The sequence below is a fragment of the Lepisosteus oculatus genome, chromosome 7 (genome assembly GCF_040954835.1).
Source record: "Lepisosteus oculatus isolate fLepOcu1 chromosome 7, fLepOcu1.hap2, whole genome shotgun sequence".
NCBI classification, from domain to species: Eukaryota; Metazoa; Chordata; class Actinopteri; order Semionotiformes; family Lepisosteidae; genus Lepisosteus; species Lepisosteus oculatus.
In genome coordinates, this window is record NC_090702.1 from 30,318,825 (window position 1) to 30,338,077 (window position 19,253).

At 36.1% G+C, this 19,253-nt stretch overlaps 1 protein-coding gene across 1 annotated transcript in view; it reads left to right on the forward strand.

Annotated features, from left to right (window-relative positions):
• yaf2 (YY1 associated factor 2) overlaps positions 1-8,488 on the forward strand; it is a 34,967-nt gene extending 26,479 nt beyond the window's left edge. The window contains exons 3-4 of the mRNA XM_006642892.3: positions 2,200-2,352; positions 6,167-8,488. Of these exons, the coding sequence (XP_006642955.1) occupies positions 2,200-2,352; positions 6,167-6,404 (391 nt within the window). The 3' untranslated portion in view covers positions 6,405-8,488. The remainder of the gene's footprint in view (positions 1-2,199; positions 2,353-6,166) is intronic.
• Positions 8,489-19,253: the final 10,765 nt, after the last annotated feature.

The window sequence follows — 19,253 nt, forward strand, 5'->3', positions numbered from 1 at the left end:
ATACATTTTATTTTGTGATGTGCTTCTTAGCCTCTTCACTTTAATGATACAGGATAGTGATGTTTGCTATGAGATTAAGTAGACGTTGAGTGCAGAAATAGACCAATAACAGTGACCTACAGTAACCTTGTGTTATGCACCTACACTAAATGAATTATTTTACCTTTTTCAGGCTCCACTTTGCATGAGATTCTTTTTGACTTATGTATAAACGAATAACATCCCTATGTATGCCTTTCATTTTTATGTGCTTGTAGATGCAGGTTACTGAGCTCTTGAAAAGATCCATGTTCGGGTCTTGAAAATTTTCAGTTTTGTTTCAGTGTTTAGTTTAATTATTTACAGTTTTGCGATATTGTCTATGCGAAATATATTTAAAGTTATATTTTAACCTGCAGAAACTGATGAGCTTGTAAGTCTTTCAGTTGACATATTGCTTCTGTGCTGAATTATGAAGACGTGAAATATTTGTGGTGCTTTAGCTTTTTATGTATGAAATCTTTCTGCATTCATATCACCCTCAATATTATACATTTTCAGTATTCCAGAAAAATGCAGTCTTTGATTTTACTTTTCATTGTCTTTTTTTTGTCATCTGTACTCTGGTAGAAGCTTTCTGTTAAACTGCAATATGTATACATATAAATTATTATTGAGCAATAATCTTTAATTGAAAAACATAGGCTGTACATTTTAATATGCATGTTTCTGGGTATATCTTTCACTTGCACAATGTGGAGCAGTTGAAGGGCTTAATATGTAAAGATATCTCTCACTCTTAAGGTCCTTGCTTCCTGTTAAAATGTTCCCTCATGTGCAAAAATTATTACAGTGTCTGTTGAATTTGAAGTGACATCTTAATTTGGACTGGTATAAAAATCAGTCAGGTCAGATGAAAATCTCATATTAATATAGAACTTAAACTAAACATCATGAAAAGGTTGCCTACCTTAAAAAGTAATAATTTGTGGTATCAAGAACTGTAATGAATTTGTGCCTAAATATATTTATGCAAAAATTGAATCCGAAGCAACATTATGGTAATTTTAATTTTTAAAATGAAAGGGAAGATTCTATTTTGTTAACAAAAATTAGTGTTTTGTTATTGGATTAGATGTTTGGGGTTGGTATTTCTATTTCTATTTCATGTGAATAACGTTTTATTGTTCCAATTGTTTTATCACAGACTCAGTGGCTAATGCTGTTTATATACCTGCCAATGCTGATATGTTCTTTAAAGAGTTGTCAGTGTTTTGTCATGGGAAGCAGGCTCTTGAGTATAGATTTTAAATGGAAAAATCTAGAGTATAATACATGCAGCATTGTTTACTTAAGTAGATGCCATTTTTTTACTAAATGCCTGATCCAATGACTTACAATATAAAGGATGTCCACTACTTGCTAATACAAGAACAAATAGCATGGCTCTAATAATTAAATTAGATTAATCTTTAGTAAATTAATAATTGCAATTCCAAGTTTTGGTATCCTAAAGTTTCAGGACAGTCTCTTGTTTTAACTTTACATTGTCATTGTCCACTCTTCAGTTACCTGCATAGTTATAGTATGCATCCTGAAACTCCCAACAACAAATATCTGAAAATAGAACACTTTAATGTGTAGATACCTTAATAACCATTTTCAAGCTTGTTGTATTGCATATTCTCTTCAAAAGGTGGACAGAGTGCTTACATGATGCATCTTAATATCAAATGACATCAAGGATTCTCAAACTATACTTTAAATGTTTTTTCTTATTTAAAGCTTTATTAATTCCCTAAAATGAACAGTCTATATTTCTGTGTGTAAGATCTCAAACATAAATGTTTTATTGGTACCACCAGATAAAATCTATTTAATACATGTACGTGCTAAGCAAGCCTTTTAAAGTAGTGAAACAGTGTAATGAATAAACAGTTTTAAGTGCTAAGTTGTCAAAATTTCTTTGTCATTGGCTCTGTTCTAAAGACATCTGAAATTAATGCCTGTTTTAACTAAGATCACTATTTTTTATGCACACACCTTAATGCAGGTTGTAATTGTTCACTGTTTGGTTTGTGATTATTTTGTAAATATTAGTGTTCTTTATATATATATAACAATATATATATTGTAATATTAGTGTTCTTTAATGGTGTACTTTTTGGGGTTTTGTACAGTTATCCTCTATAACGCTTTTGTACCCTTTTGCTATTACAGGAAACCGCGGCCAGTTTCCCAGCTGGTTGCACAACAAGTAACCCAGCAGTTTGCTTCCCCAACACAACCAAAGAAAGAGAAAAAAGACAAAGCAGAAAAAGAAAAAAATGAAAAGGAAACAACACTCAAAAAAAACGGTCACAAGAAAATGAGGTAAGGTTGAAGTACAGGAGTTGTGATGGACAGATATGATCAGATGTGAAATAAATGTTTATTCTGGGACCCTATTTAAGGAGGAATAATTTTGTTCTGGTTCCCCCTACCTTGTGCAAGTGATCAAAACCCACATAACGTGAGTGAGGTCAGCAGTCATGGACTCTGGGATTGCTTTAATTTGACAAAACATAGATTACAAATGTTAGAGGGTTTCATAGTCCAATAACTGGCCAGGAAATTCCATGGTACCATCTTCAATGTACAGAGTTACAATAGAAATTGAAAACTACCCATCTTGGGATAGATAGCTGCTGACATCAATAAGCAAGTGTCCATCCTTTATTATCTTAATGTGTCAGGCACAGAGTGCTGCTCCTATAAAGGATGGCATTTAAGTTCGAATCTCACCTTCTGCAATGAAAGGCACTCTGCAATATATTTTTGTGGTTTAAAGTTAATTACATTGAAATTCCTGAACCGGAAGTTGTTTTCGCTTGTCAGTGAGGACAATCCTTTATGCCCGTGAATGTATCGAGTTGCTTTCCTTTGGCCTGATTCCAGCACACCAATATATTTTTTTGTAATGTGATAATAACATTATTATTCTTATCATTATACTTAATAAATTGTAAAAACCCACTTTTTAAAAGGTTTTATGCCTTTTAAAAACTAAATCAAAGAATTTGTTTTGTATATATGTTTAGAAAAAAAACTAAGGCCCTCTTGAAAACAGCTACTGTCTATTTTTGAGAATAAAGTTCTTCATGCCAGTATTAATAATCATGAAACAAATTGTAGTAATTGTGTTTCAAAACATCAGTATCTTAATATATCACACTGGATGTTTTTCAGCTTATTTTATTATATAGTCCATAAATACATAAGATAACTACAAAACTTTTAGATAGGGTCTTGGGTAGGAAGATTTGATTTGTTGTACTTGAATAAATAATAGGCAATATCCAAACGTAAAGAAATGTAGGAAAAGAACCCTTTACATTGTTGTTGACCACTCAAGGAAGATAAAACTATACTTAATAGCTGCGTAAAGAAGTAGTCACTGGCCCTGTCTTTGGTGTATTATGGGAAGGAGTAGTGAAATCCCTGGGAAGGTTATAGACTGGTAAGAAGGAAAAGTAGGTTAGCCATCAGAAGGAAGATATAAGGACCTCTGGGGAATAAATATTCTCCAGTACAGCAGAAGAAGGAATACTTGTGGCAGAAATATATATTAGTATGGAACAATGAGGCAGAAGTTTCATTACTTGCCAAACAAAACAAATCTTGCATATGACAGCCCCAAGGAAATGTGCATGACCGATTGTTTTCAGATCTTAGTTGAGGTCTTAGAATCCACACAACCTATGCAGTTTGGATACCTTTGGCATGGTCTTTGACAGTTTGGTAAGCTCATCAAACCTCTTTATCATTTCAGATGTGTATCTCATGTATATGTATATCTCATATAATCTCCATAACATTGACCTATTCTGTCTCAAGCACTTCCTGAGAACCTGTTCCAACAGTTTTGTTTTGTAGATGTTTACTTCTATAATGTACTGTTTATTGGTGCTTTTAAGAGCACTGTCAACTATCAAAATACTTCTGCGTGTTCTAGCAGATGAGTTTTTAATTATAAGCAATTTCAGGACCCACTTATTTAAAAAACATAAACCTGCTGAGGTGTAATGCTCCATCTTGGTAGTTCTGCTCTTTAAATTCTGTCTTACCGAGTGTCCCCAGGACAAGGCTACATACACTGAATAATAGGGCTTTCCACAGAAATTTCCGTATACTGTGGAATGCTCTGCCCAACACTTTGAGCCTCCCTGTCTGAATGTTCAAAGCCATTTAAAAAATATAATATCAATAATAAAATACATAAATCATGTTTTTCTGTCTCAGCATGTTATTTCTATCAATGTACTGTGGATTTGTTACATCAACTCTGCTTAATTTTATTGTTGTTGTAAAGATTCGTTTGCACTCATACTTGTATGAGGCAGCAGCCAGATCACTCTGCAACTCCCAGCTGGCAATCCACTGTAGCTAAGCAGGTGTGAGCCTGGTCAGTACCTGGATGAGAGACCTCCTGGGAAAAACTTAGGTTGCTGCTGGAAGAGGTGTTAGTGTGGGGCAGCAGGGGGTGCTCACCCCGTGGTCCATGTGGGTCCTAATGCCACAGTATGGTGACAGGGACACTATACTGTAAACAGGCGCCATCTTTCAGATGAGACGTAAAACCGAGGTCCTGACTCTCTGTGGATTAAAAATCCCAGGGCGTTTCTTGAAAAGAGTAGGGGTGTAACCCTGGCGTGCTGGCCAGATTTCCCATTGGCCCTTACCAATCCTAACCTCCTAATAATCCCCAACTATGAATTGGCTTCATTACTCTGCTCTCCTCCCCACTGATAGCTGGTGTGTGGTGAGCATTCTGGCGCACTATGGCTGCCATCGCATCATCCAGGTGGATGCTGCACATTGGTGGTGGTGTAGGGGAGTTCAGAAAAGCTCAGTATAAGTGTAAGCAATTATTAATTATTATTATTATTATATTTGATTTTTCAAGGCAAAAGTGTAAAAAAGTACACTGAGCATCAGAAAGCTAATCACTTTCCTTATACATGTATATATACTTAAAGCTTAGAATTTGAGGTGGTGAAGTTCACTTTTTTTCAAGGTAAAATCCTAACTTTACTATAGTATTTATTATTGTAGCGCCCTCGCCTGGTGTCTTGGTGGAAGAACACCTGGATAATTAGTATGCGCCTCGGTGCAGACTGGGAACCACTGTCAGGAGATGGTCTTAGGGCCCGCAGGCTAATAACCCCTAGCTAACCTTAGCTATGTAGTGTTTTTTTAGGAAATTGTACTTGGTTGGTTGATGTTTACCCCCGTTTTCTTCTCAAGACCTGTATCCACCCTAACGTGTGTATGTGTTCCCTTTGCTGCATGTGTTTAAGTTTTGTTCGAGGGGTTTATGGTCTCAGGAAACGGGTAACAGGCTGATGGAGGCCTGTAATAAAGAGTGCGTGTGCTATCTAAATGTCTTGTTGTTGCCCACATGAACCGTTCCATAAAAATGCTACACTATGAATTTGACGTGTTTAAACTGTGTAGACATTTTAATTAGGATAACTAATAAATTTGGTAAAGCTTTGGTTAGGCATTTGGTTACGTTTTGAATGGTCTACCCCTAATCTCATTTTTCCCATAAGCCCTGTTATTTTTATTGTGCGGTTTTAAATAACGAGAGGTTTTACAGGAAGGCACCTATCGCATTAAAGCAGAGATGCCTGTATTTAAAATAATTTTATTCATTATGAAGTTATTGTTTTTCTTTGCCAATTGAATCAAAATTTCTGATTAAATGTTTTTGTTAAAGTTTTTTTTTTCAAGCTAGCCTGAAGGAATCAGAAGCACAATGCATCTTCCACAATGTCAGTCAATGCTATAAAGTGTATTTGTGACTGTCAAGTTTGGCTTTTGGAAAGATAGAACCTCCCCTTGTACACTGCCTTCTGTAGGTCTATTACAACCACAGGAAATGCTGCTGCTCATCAAACACGGGAACCCATAACTAACTATATTCTACCCTGTGATGTTCAGTCATTTTACCGCAGCCATTGGGACCTGGTGACTGCTAGGTTAACGCTTGTTTCATACTTTTGCTTTAATTTTCAAAGGTTTGCCACTGGAGCTATCAGTGATAACTAAATATTTAATTTTCAGCCTCTGCATTTTTTCTTTCTCCATGACAGATGTCGGAATACTAATTTTTGACTGTTGTTTTTCTGCTTTGCAACTGCAGGCCAAGATTAAAAAACGTGGACAGAAGCAGTGCACAGCACTTGGAAGTCACAGTAGGAGATCTGACTGTTATTATTACAGACTTTAAGGAGAAAACAAAGTCCACACCAACTTCCAGCGCTACATCTGCTGACCAGCACAGTCAAAGTGGGTCCAGTTCTGATAACACTGAAAGAGGAATCTCCAGGTCGTCCTCACCTCGAGGAGAAGGATCATCAGTAAACGGAGAATCCCACTAAACCTCATTCTCACACCCTTCCCCACCACCACCCCCCCACAAACCCCTCTTAAGTTTCTTTAGTGGTCTGGAACAGATGTAAAACTTACACCAAGATGTACAAGTTCAAATTTTAATCGAGATACACCCCAGTTTCATGACATGCAGGCATGATGGTTTGCATTTTGGAAGTCTTCCAGAATGTCCTTAGCACTGGTCAATTTTTGGTCCTTGGACAAAGATGGAGCATTGAGTGCACTTTTAAAATAAATACTGTAAAGATGTCTTTCAGCCTTGGCTAAGTATACAGCAAAAAAGAATTTGTCCTATATTCCTGAAAGGTACAAAACTTTACAGTGCCATGTTAATGTGGTAGTATTTTACTTCAAATCAGTGTTACATTGTCAATATACACTTAAATTTGTGAATTTCTGTCCCTTTCCACAGTGGATTCTATCATGGCATGAAATGGATAAAAGTGTTAAGGAAATGTTCCAGATTGTTGATGATGCATTACGGGAGAAAATGGGAAGCAGCTATATTTCTAAGTGTACAGTAACATTGATAAAACAGATTAGCTGTAATAGCAACAGAGCTTTCTTCTCAGTGGCTTAATGCACCTGCTGGTACTTGGTGTGGTTTAATGGGAAAATGTTCTTTTAAAAAAAACATTTGTATACAGTTTTGCCAACGTTTTACAGCACGATATTCTAATAGATCATATCACTGTTATGTTGCGGTTTTACCAAACTGTGCTGTTATATGTATATGAACATCTCAGTTAATTACATGGTTTTACTGTCAGAACAAAAAAATTTATAAGTAAAAGAATGAAATGATGAATTCATTGTTTAGAGATTGATCTATCTCGATCTGCTTCTCATTCATTTTATATTATAGATGCTAGCTTGTCATTATTTAGAGTGGTTTATATTATAGAAATGATCACAAAATAAAATTAAAATTATAGACTCCTTCCTTAGTAAAATGCATCCTAAATATGAAGTTATTACAGTGTCCATATTTTTTATTTCTTTTTGGATCAACATTGGACTAATGCACTACACTGTACATTTGAGAGTTGGTTGATAAACATACTTCTTAGGTGTTTAGAAATTTAGCATTAAGGGGTGATGATTTAAAAGTGCTTTCTACAAAACATGTTCTGTCATTTACTCTTGTGAAACTGCATGAATTTCAAAACTAAAAGAAATGCCATTCACGAGCTTCAAATAGCAAAGAATTTATTGTGATTCACGTTGATCAGTGATTAATATGGGAATTTGGGTGTTTTGAAATTTAAATAATTCCTTGTAGTCTTAAATGTACGGTCTGTACTGAATGTAATTAAGGTTTTGTTTTTCCCAAAGGAAAAAATGACCTTAATGTACCAATTAACTACTTAATTGCTTTTGAGTAAAATCTTCAAGAGGTGCATATTTTCCTAAATTAAATTTAACTTTAAAGTTGGTGTCATTAGGGAAATTACTTAGATGTCATAGTGTCATGATCATAGGATCTTTTAATTTTCTAGAACAAAGTTTTTAACCTGTTGTAATAACCTTAGTTTTTTTATATAGAATTAATACATTTTGTTGTGGCTGTTCTTTTGTAGAACAGCTATTATTCATGGTTTGGGGATGATTCTTTTGAAATTGCAGCAGTAGTATAACTAATGCATCAATCACAGTATGTGCTCCTTATCACAGTCAAGAAGGTTTTGAAGCATTTTAAAGTATTTTTAGATAACCAAGTCTTCCTCAAAAGAACATTTAAGAAAGTTTGATGAAAACAGGCACTCCAACCTATTAAAACTCACCATTACTCTATTCACTGATTGTTAATCACCCCAGCATACTATTGTTCTCATCTTGAATATGATCACAGGCTTTTTAAGTCTTGTAAGGGTTTAACACCTTTTCCCCAAGGATACCATATGGTAGTCAACTGACTAAGGATTTCAGCCTATGAAGTCAAAACATATGAAGATTATCTTTTAAAAAAAACAAAAGACCAATTAAAACTGGTTTGCAACCAATACACATTAGTAGTCATAATTATGAAGACACCTGGACATTTCACTGAAATAAAAGTAATCTCAATTAACTGTTGAATAACATGGCTTTTTTTTTTGCTTTTCAACGTACCGTGCAACAAAGGATTCTGCATTTTAATCCATCTTATTCTCACCAAAGTATCTAGTTTTGATAGCAGGCTTTGTTACACTTTACATATTGTCACCTGTCTTGTTGAGTTTGTCATGTATTAATTGTGACTTTCAGGCATAATAAGGATTGGCTTTTTCTGATGCCGGGGTCATTCCATAATATTTTAAATTTCAAATTGTTCTTCCTTACTTTCAGGAATTAAGATTAAGTCTTTTTATGTTTAAAGTTATCACCACTTAGGAAAGAGAACCCTTTAGTCTTCCTCAGGTTCAATCAGGTCCTTTATAAATACTGTATTTCCTGTTTGTTCATTGTCAGATTTCCTGTATACGTTTATGGTACAAACTCCAATATGTTAGTTAGGAGCTACACAACATACTGTCAATCTCCTACTTGTTCTACTTGAATTTCCAACTGAAGGACCAGAATTATTTGTATTTTTTAATCTCTTGATGACACTTTTATTTTTGCTCTTTTAATCACTATTCAGGATTTATTCTCCATTGTTGATTTTTTTTTTGTCCTCATTTGAACAAAGGTCTTTGATCTCCAGGTTTGAGCTCCCATTTGAGCTGCAAGTAGACAAACTACCAAGTCTTATCTTTTCCATTCTTTCCTGTTTGCCATCCTTTGTTTGCATGGTTACTACTTTTTCAAGTGGATCTACTCTGTTATAAAAAATATTTCTTGGAATGGACTTCAAAAATTACATTTTCTTGTGGACACTAATTATGGATACATGCACACATAATTGCTTTCCTTTGCTCACACTCCCCCACAATTTTCAAGGCTCTTTATTGAGCAGTTAGCTGCCAGTGTAATGTTTACATGGTTCCGTCGTTTCTTTACTTATCTAAATGGTAAGAATGAGCAGTATGATGGAGTGTACATTACACAGCGGTCAGAATTTTGTGTGATTTTATGGAACTGCAAAAGATAAAGGTCCCTGTTTTCTGCAGTTGGTAGACTTTAGGCAAACTACGCTCTCCTTACTAATATCCCCACAGTGTAAAGTCCACATTCTTTACATATTCCCTGAGCATTGGGGTCTACTCTTGAGTCTCACAAAGAAGAGGTCGCCCTCGAGCAATTCCACTGCTTGTTAGAATGCAGTTTGAGCACTATTATTCAGGTGTCACAGGTTCCAGCAGGCATCATGTCACTGAGTGTACTGAGTGTCACTACAATTTCGCAAGGGCTGGCACATAGGTCTTGGAGTGCAGCTAAAGATGGGGTTGGGATTATTCAGTCAGTGTTCTCTGGGTTCCCAGTGACCCTGCAACATTTGCTGACTTCAAATGCTGTTGACACATCTCTGCTTCAGTCAGCTTTGATCCTCCTGTATGGGGCTAAATTGCCTGTGATGTGTCAACTAATGTGGATGAGTCCAAAGAGTCAGTTCACACTTGTTCTCCCCATGTGTGGTTGCATGTAACTGTGAGCTAAGATTCGCAAACACAAAATTGCTTATCTCAAATTGGGTGGGTATGTAGCAGAAAATATTGTTAAAAAAGATTTATGCAAATGTCTAAAAATGGCTGTGTGATAAGAACACTAGTAGGGTGATGCAGAAAAACAGAAAGAAACATAAGATTCTAAAACAGTATCTTTAAAAACTGCTGGAGAACCACAAAGAAGAGGAATGCTATGACAGTCATACAGAAAATTAATGTTTTGAGAACCACAGTCCAAAGACCTCAAGACATCTTTTTGAATGTGTGGTGGGGGGGTTAATTTTAATCACTTTATATCCAGATAAAGGAATTGAAAACATCTACATTTACAATGACAACCTAAAGGGTCTTAATTTATATGGGATATTTATTAGAGCAATCTAAATAAATAACCTTGCTCAAGGGTACAACGCCAGCATCCCATCTGGGATTTGCATCTATGAACTCATCCAGAACCCAGCACCTGAGCTGCAAATCTCCTAGAAAAAGCGACTCTTTCTACTAAAAGATTACAACAAAGTGAAAAAACGTTCTTAAGAAGGGAGTAAAAGCCAGGTCATTGGTTACATTTGCCTTGTGTGTTTTGCCAAATAGCCATGGGCCAGCCGAAGAGGGATTGAATAGTGTGAGTAATTAGTGGCAGTTATGGATGAAAAAATCTTTATCAGTTCTGCAAAAGAGATCAGCACAAGTGCTGCAGTAATTAAGTCACACAACATACTGTCAGAAGAACCTGATTGAGAGGAAGTTTATTCCAACAGGCAGTGGCCAATATGCAATACATGAGATATGATATTTAATTAGCCCAGTCTTCAATGAACAGACTTCAAAAATGAGACCTTAACTAGAATTTTTTGGACTCTTACTAAAAAATGTTAGAAATGGTGAATGAAATTACATACCACAGATTTTGAGGAAGTAAAAAGATGTTCAGCTTTTCTTATTTGTTATTGTAGTTTCATGTCAGTTAATAGCAAAGGTAATAGCTAATTTCTGTACTAAACATTTTTTGTGGAAGGAAAGAAAAAAGGGAACTGAATAATTTTTCACACTCTTAGACCATAATTTTGACAGCTGGGACGATGGATATGGAATGAAGTTCCTCACCAACTCTTATGAGAACCAACCTAGGAATTCCACAAGCCTTCAACAAGTGAGTAGTGACCAATATAAGGATTTGTTATCTAATAAGCAGTTAAAAGAAACATTTCATAATTTTGTTTTCTTTTGCTTAATTCACTTTAAATCTACTTTAATTTAATAACTTATGTACTGGGATAATATTGATGTCTTTGTGAACAAGCATCCTCTTGAAAAGATGGCTTTTATTAAGGTTTAGTTATCTATTCAGTAACTTATATTATGAATTAAATGTAAAGTTTTTTGTTAATTTGGTCTATAGACACATTCCTGTCATTGGACCCATCACTGATGCGTTTATTGCAGGTTATTACTCTGCAAAACAAAACTTTCCTTGCATTTTATGTTGTCTAATCAGCTTACAAAATTATTTTCTGCATGTCTAATATCTGCTAGATTTGACTAGGCTTAATTATAAATTATATTCTTTATATTTTATAATATAACTATAAATTAGTAAAAAGCATTTATATAATGATAATTATCAATGTTATAATTATATATCTATGAAAAAGACAATATAAAAAAATCTGGAGACTGCAAATAAGTGTATACATTTTTGGGAATTAAAATATTAAAACTGTCTACACATCCTACCCTACATCTTCCAAGTGAAAAAAATATTCTAGAAATTTGTAGAATATTAAAATCTGAAATCACTTGGTTGGATAAATATCTATTGCCCTTGTAACCTTGTAATTAGCTTAGATATAACCAGTCACCTTCAAACTTATACAGCATATTAACTGGCCTCAATCTATATTAAATTATAGAGAGTCACATCATTGCGGTATAAATTCAGCAGCATCTGTAGGTTCCTCTCCTGGGTGTTGCATTTCAAAGCAAAGACTCACCAAGGAGCTTTCAAAACAACTTATGGACAAAACTGTGGAAAGGCACAGATCAAGGAACGGGTAACAAAATTTCAAAGAACTTGAATATTCTTAGGAGCAGACAATTATTAAGAAGCAGAAGTTGTAAAACGCCATCAAGACAATAGATCAGTCCATCTCTCCAAACCTGATGACAGAGTAATAAGGAAACTGATCATAGAGACAACCAAGAGACCAATGGCAGCTTTGAAAGAGCTGCAGGCTTTCATGGCCAAGATTGGTCAAAGTGTGCGTGAGAAAACAACATCCCAAGTCCCCACAAATCTGGCGTCTATGGTAGGAGGGGGGGGCAAAAGCAAAGCATTACTGAAAAAGTACCAGTATTTAGGTATTTAAGTGTGTTTAAGTGAAACTGCAAACAAGTGGCAAAAGGATTTGTAGTCTGCCAAAATTGAACTACACTTAAAAAAACACTTCTTGGCCTAAAAGAAAAGTGTCATGTTTGATACAAACCCAACAAAACAACACATTACACAAAGAACACAATTCCTACTGTGAAGCATGGTGGTGGCAACCTCATGTTATGGTTATGGGGATGTTTCTCATCCACTTGAACTGGGGCATGAGACTGGATCACTTGTCAGGATAGAAGGGAAAATGAATGAAGCAAATGAGAGAAAAGTCTGAGGTAAAGGACTGCTGCCCTCTGCAAGAAAGATGAAATAGATGAAAGTTCACATTTCAGCATTGATGTGACCTGAAGCACACAGGTCGCTACACTGTAGAGGCTAAGTAACATAAATGTGAATTTTTGGGCGGCCCAGTCAAAGTCCCAATCTAAAATGATAAAAAATAATGATGCATGACTTAAGAAACTTGTCAGAGCTTGACCGTTTTGGAAAGAGGAATAGTCAAATATTGTTAAATCTAGGTGTGCAAAGTTGGAAGTGGCAAAAGACTACCAAAAGGCCAAAAGTGCTTCCAACAAACACTAACTTGGGGAAGACACTGATCCAGTTCGGATATTTCAATTTTTTTATATTTGCCCAATAAAAGCTTTTTCAACTTAAAGGAGTGGAGTATGGTATTGTAGATACGAGGGAAAAAATACTTATTTAAATGCATGAGATTCTTAAGGCACTGACACAGCAAAATATGAAAAAGTTTGAGGAGATGTAGGCTTTCTATAGGCACTAGAAATGGTGACTCACCACATCTACCCTTTATGGCAACAATCGTTAGGCATTTTTGTCTGGTAGTCCATTGCACAATAAATAATTTTCATATGTTCCTTACAGCAAAAAATACTTTACTTGGGACATATACAGTACTTTACTTACTGCAAAAATCCTTTACTTGAGAGGCGTATTTGGGAAGTTTCTTCCTTTACAGAAAATTCTAATTATTTTGGTAAAAACACTACACTAACCCCACCTTCAAAACGCAAAGCTTGCTACTACTATAACCTCTGGCCTACTAACTTGCAACTAATGACAATTCACACACACAGTCTTCTTACAGTGCCCAGCATCACACCCTCTATACATTAATGGGAAAATTCTGCATTCAAAAATCAGATTATATATGCAGCCTTCATTTGCCTTCATAATGCTTTTCAGAATAATAGAAAGCTGCTTCCTTTTAGTAAGGGACAGGGCAATGTGAAGCCTTTTCTGAAAGTATAGGGCACAAAATGGGACAACACTTGAGCATAAATAGACACTTTAGAGACACCAGTGTTTTAATCTTATATATTTGGAATATAAGAGGAGACCTGAGAACAATCACATGAATATGGGGAAAACAAACAGACCTAACGCAGAATGCATCCCTGGAATAAGACCTGTGAGGCAGCAGTGCTAATCAGTTCCATCCTACTGTGGCAGTCTACTGCATTAAACAATTGTGCATCAAGGGAAAATTAAGGTAGGCCATATGGGAAAGAATAGGTATTGACACAGGAAAAGGGAGTTTGGTGCCTGTTGCTCTTTTAATTTGCGCCAATTTCTGAAATTTAATCAAAAGTGATTAAGAGTTTGGTTTAAGGTCTCATGGAAAGGACATGAGACAATGTTTCCTACTCCACTGTGTCCTACTCCATCATGGTGCAGGGGATAGTGACACACATGGGCTCGGCAGTGTCACATTCAGCAGCAGTTTGTTTTTCCTGAAATTCACTCAGGTGGGTACCTACTAGGATTCTTTTTCATTTTTTTCTGAGATCTATGGAAAGCCATCTTTAAAGTAGCGTTGTTATTGCCATGTGATTTCTTATAAAGACAACCACTTCGTATAGTATGTACATCTTTCCATTTTCTAACTGCTTCATCCAATTCAGGGTCACAGGGTAGCCGGAGCAAGTGCAAACAATGGGTGCAAGGCGGTAGACACCCTGTATGGGATGCCAGTCCACAGCAGGGCACAGACATTCGCACCAGTTAACCTACCAGTATGTCTTTGGACTGTGAGAGTAAACCCACACGCATGTAGGGGGAACATACAAACTCTACGGAGATAGCACCCCAGTTCTGGAATTGAACCCAGTGCAGCAGCAAGGCAAGCAATCCTATCCACTGCACCATTATGGCACCCTGGAGTACAGTATGTTCAGAACATATGAACATCAGTTTCAGAGGATTTTTTTTAAAGAATGACTACATTTCTAATAATAATAATAATAATAATTCCTTACACTTGTATAGTGCTTTTCTGGACACTTCACTCAAAGCGCCTGACAGGTAATGGGGACTCCCCTCCACCACCACCAATGTGCAGTATCCACCTGGATGATGCGACGGCAGCCATGGTTTACCAGAACGCTCATCACACATCAGCAATCAGTGGGGAGGAGAACAAAGTGGTGAAGCCAATTCATAGATAGGGATTATTATAAGGCCATGATTGGTAAAGGCCAGGGGGACATTTGGCCAGGACACTGGGGTAATACCCCTACTATTTACAAGAAACACCTTGGCATTTTAAATGGCCGTGGAGAGCCAGGATTTTATAATAATAATAAACCTTATTTTATATAGCGCCTTTAAAGTTGGCTTCCCAAAGTGCTTTACAGAATGTCAACAACAATAAATAAAAATAATACATAAGATAAAACAATTACAATATAGAGAGAAGAAAAACAGAGGGGTGAAGAATGGAACAGTTAAGTAAAGGCTTTTCTAAAAAAGAAGGTTTTGAGTCTGGATTTGAATGAGTTTAGAGAAGGTGACTCTGATATCCTTGGGCAGGGAGTTCCAGAGCTTTGGGGCAGAACAGAAGGCCCTGTCACCCATACAATGTAGATGGCCTTGGGGGACAGTAAGGAGACCAGAATTTGAGGAGCGAAGGTTGCGAGTTGGGGAGTAGAGTGATAATAGTTCAGACAAGTATTGAGGTGCCAAGCCATGCAGAGCCTTATAAGTGCGCATGAGGATTTTAAAGTCAACACAGAATTTGACAGGGAGCCATTGCAAGGACTCCAGGATAGCAGTAATTTGATCACTTGCACTATACCTGATCAGGATTCTGACTGCTGAATTTTGGACATACTGCAGTTTGTTCAAAGTAGATTTAGATACCCCAGCGAGTAGACCATTACAGTAGTGAATTCGAGAGAACACAAATGTGTTGATCAGCTTTTTAAAAGAACGATGTTATACAATAAAAGATTTAGTTGTCCACATATTACTATTATTTAATTGTAACACCATGTGCATTAGAAGTAATTTGGAATTCTATTAATCAGTTTTTGAATAACACTTTGCTCCTTATTCTGAAGTGAAATGCAGCTGACGTTCTTTTTAGTTCCCTTTCTAGATGTTCCTATATGTGTTAAACATAGTTCATATCAGGGCTATGTAGAACCCCTGAAAGTTGTATAATGCCTTCTTTCTGCTTCCATACTGCTGTCATTTTGGATGCGTGACAGGTGGCACTGTCTTCCAGATATGTATTGGTGTGAAACTATGAAATGACCAAGAGAGCTGGTTATGCTGCAGGACAGAAACTGGCTAGAACCCCCCTCCTCTTTCTTGTACACCAAGCCAGTTTCAATGGACATGTATGGAGATTTCAGTTTGCAGTGCACCCCAGATAGCTGCCGGTTGTCCTTCTGGTGGCACATTACAAATATGTATGTACCTGGAAGTAAATCATAACGGCCATTTCATTTCATTTCGAGCTCCAGACCTGTTTCAATCAAACCTGTTCACCTCGATCTGCTTGCTTCTTTACAGTGCTAAAACTGAGGGGGATGTTAGCACCTTGTTTTCCCTTTTAATATATACAGTATATGTCCTCCTTTAAATAAACTCTTTCCCTGACATTTGTGTGACTAATGCTTGCTGAATATTAAAAAAATCATCCAGCAGTCATCAGAATCTGTATCTTTAGAATGGGAAAAATGTGCACATGCATTCTGAAACTGTTCTTGAGTGTCCGATTTTTTTAAATTTTAGAATTATGCTTTCTTTTAATTTATTTTACAGGATTATTTGTTATAAGACAAAGTCTACCAAGGTTACTGAAGCAGATTCCTTTGCTTCTTTCAAAGCAGTAAAATTAGATTAAGTACATGGGCCAAACATGTTCATATGCTTCTCTATAATGGTGATCACTGTATACAAATGGTTGCGATATGATGAAGAACTTAAGGTTTATGAAATAGATATCATATAAAGTAAATTCTAAAAGGATTTTAAGTATCGTTTTCAATGGCTCCTTATAAAGCCTTTGTAGAGTTCCCCAAGGTTATCAATGTCTAAACCCTTTAGAACCTTTTCTATTTTAATGTGGTTTTTAACTAGTATACAATCATTATTCTGACATAGTATGTATGGCTGAAGTTAACTTATATATATATATAGTATACAGTATATATATACAATATATCAGGCTAAAATGAACATTGTGCAAAACAAAACTAATATTCCAGTCTATCCCTTAACAGTCAATATCAGTTTTTGTAGTTATTTTGGAAAAATAAATTAAGAGATAGAAACAATGATAATTATAATTGTCATAGGTGACAATTCACTTGATCACTACTATATTTCTTTATTCTAATAATGAAAAATCTAATTGAATACATTTATTTATGCTCATTCTTTCTCTTTCAAATACATTGGAACAGAGCACTGTGTATGTTTTTTAAGATATACTCTGAAAAACCAACCATTTTTTTACAGGGGATGAAAGAATACATTTAATCAACCTCAGTAATTTATTTTAGTCATCACGTTCCTATTCAGACAACCTATTTAAATGTGCATTCAGACCATGTGATTGCTGTTGACATTTCTGCTTTCAAAATGTGATGAGCATTAATCATTTAGATAGTGTGAATGGAGGCTGTGAAGACCTACTTAGCATTTCAGTGTACTGTAAACAGCTAAATTAACACTTTATCAACTCCAAACAACACTTTGGGCAGGGGCACTAAAATCATGCAATTCGGGTACTAGCCTTAATTTCACACCAGAAGGATCCTGCAGTCAACACAGGATTTTAAGGATTCACACGTCTAAAGACCTGACAAACACTCTCAATACTACCTGTGGTCATTGTTGTTGGATAAGGAGAAATGGGGGGAAAGAAACAAGAGAAAATACACCTTTGTGTATTTATATTGTTGCTAACTTTCATTACTTCTAATACCAATTTGGTTTCTCATCCTCCCCCATTGTCTAATATATCAGACTTTTGTGTGGTGTACTGGGGCTAAAATAATTGTGGCTCAGACCGCACACCTCAGATTAATAAAATGTTATGTTAATGTATTTAACAATCTTCACCAGAAACTGCAACAATAGTTTTTTTTTCTTCAGGAGCATTGTGTCCTACTTAAATATACCTCATAACACATACATTAGCAGTATTCTGAGAAGACGGCATCCAATATTGCTGATTGTTATTAATTGAAAACTACAAATAGTATTACTGGATCATAAAAATAAAAAGGAGGCTTCTAACATTTTCAAATGTGTTTTTCTAGAACCTGGTTTGAAATGTGATACTCCAGTGTGTTATTTGAAAAGGGTATTTTTTACCCTTTGAAGTTTGGTTGAGCTATCTCACATGAAAGAAATGGATTGTTTCTTCTAGAAATAAGCTTAGGTTTATTGTTCTCAAGTGAAACTGACAGAACACTCCCCTGACAAACACACCCACTGATGTAAAAGTTCATTATGTTGCAATTACAAGTATAAATATAAGATCACTTTATTAGCCATATACGATTTCTTGCATTTTTCACTTACCCCAGCTTGCTCTCTGAGACACAGACAAGGAGAGAAGCTTGGGATTAAAGTGCAGGGTCAGCCATTGTACAGCACCCCTGGACCAGTTGGGGTTAAGGGCCTTGCTCAGGGGCCCAACAGAATAGGATTCCTCTGCTAGCCATAGGATTTGAACTACAGTAGCAACCTTCCATCTGTAAGTGTAGATCCTTAGCCACCATTCTACCCCAGCACAAATATGTGCTGTAATATGAAAATAAAGATGTGATGAGAGACATTTATCTCATTCACTTCATATGAAATTTAATCACAAAGTCACAATGCCTGAGGAAAAGTGAAAAGACTGAAATTACAGGATAGGTCTTGGAAGAGGTGTCCATCTTTTATTTCAGTATCATGGTTTTATTTCATTGTTAAGATATATTTAAAAATACTTGTATTCATAAGTGTGAATAGAATATTTTACATATGTATGCTATATATATGGAGTGGCACAGTGGTTATTAGTGCTGGGGCCCTGGGTTCAATTCCAGACTGGGGTGCTATCTGTGTGGTTTTATGTTCTCTTTGTGTTCATGTGGGAACATGGTTCTCTGAAAGTTTGGATTTATTTTTACAATCCAAAAACATACTGGCTTCTGAGAGAAATGACCCTGATGTAAGTATGTGTTTGTGTCTGTGTGTACCCTGTGATGGACTCGCATCTGTCTAGGGTGTACCCAGCCTTGCTCCTGTGACTTGCTAAGATAGGGTCCGGCTCCCCTTTGACTCCAAATTGGAAGAAGTGGTTAGAAAATAGATTGGTGGGTATGTATAGTGTATATGAAAATCTGAATATTTCTACAACTTGTAAATAGATATTTCATATTGTTCCTTTCTCGCTTGAATATTAAGAGCAGGGGTGTAACCCCGGTGTCCTGGCAAAATTTCCCATTTGCCCTTACCTTGCCCTGGTGTGTGGTGAGCGTTCTGGCGCACTATGGGGCTGTCGCATCATCCAGGTGGATGCTGCACATTGGTGGTGGTGGAGGGGTGGAGTGGAA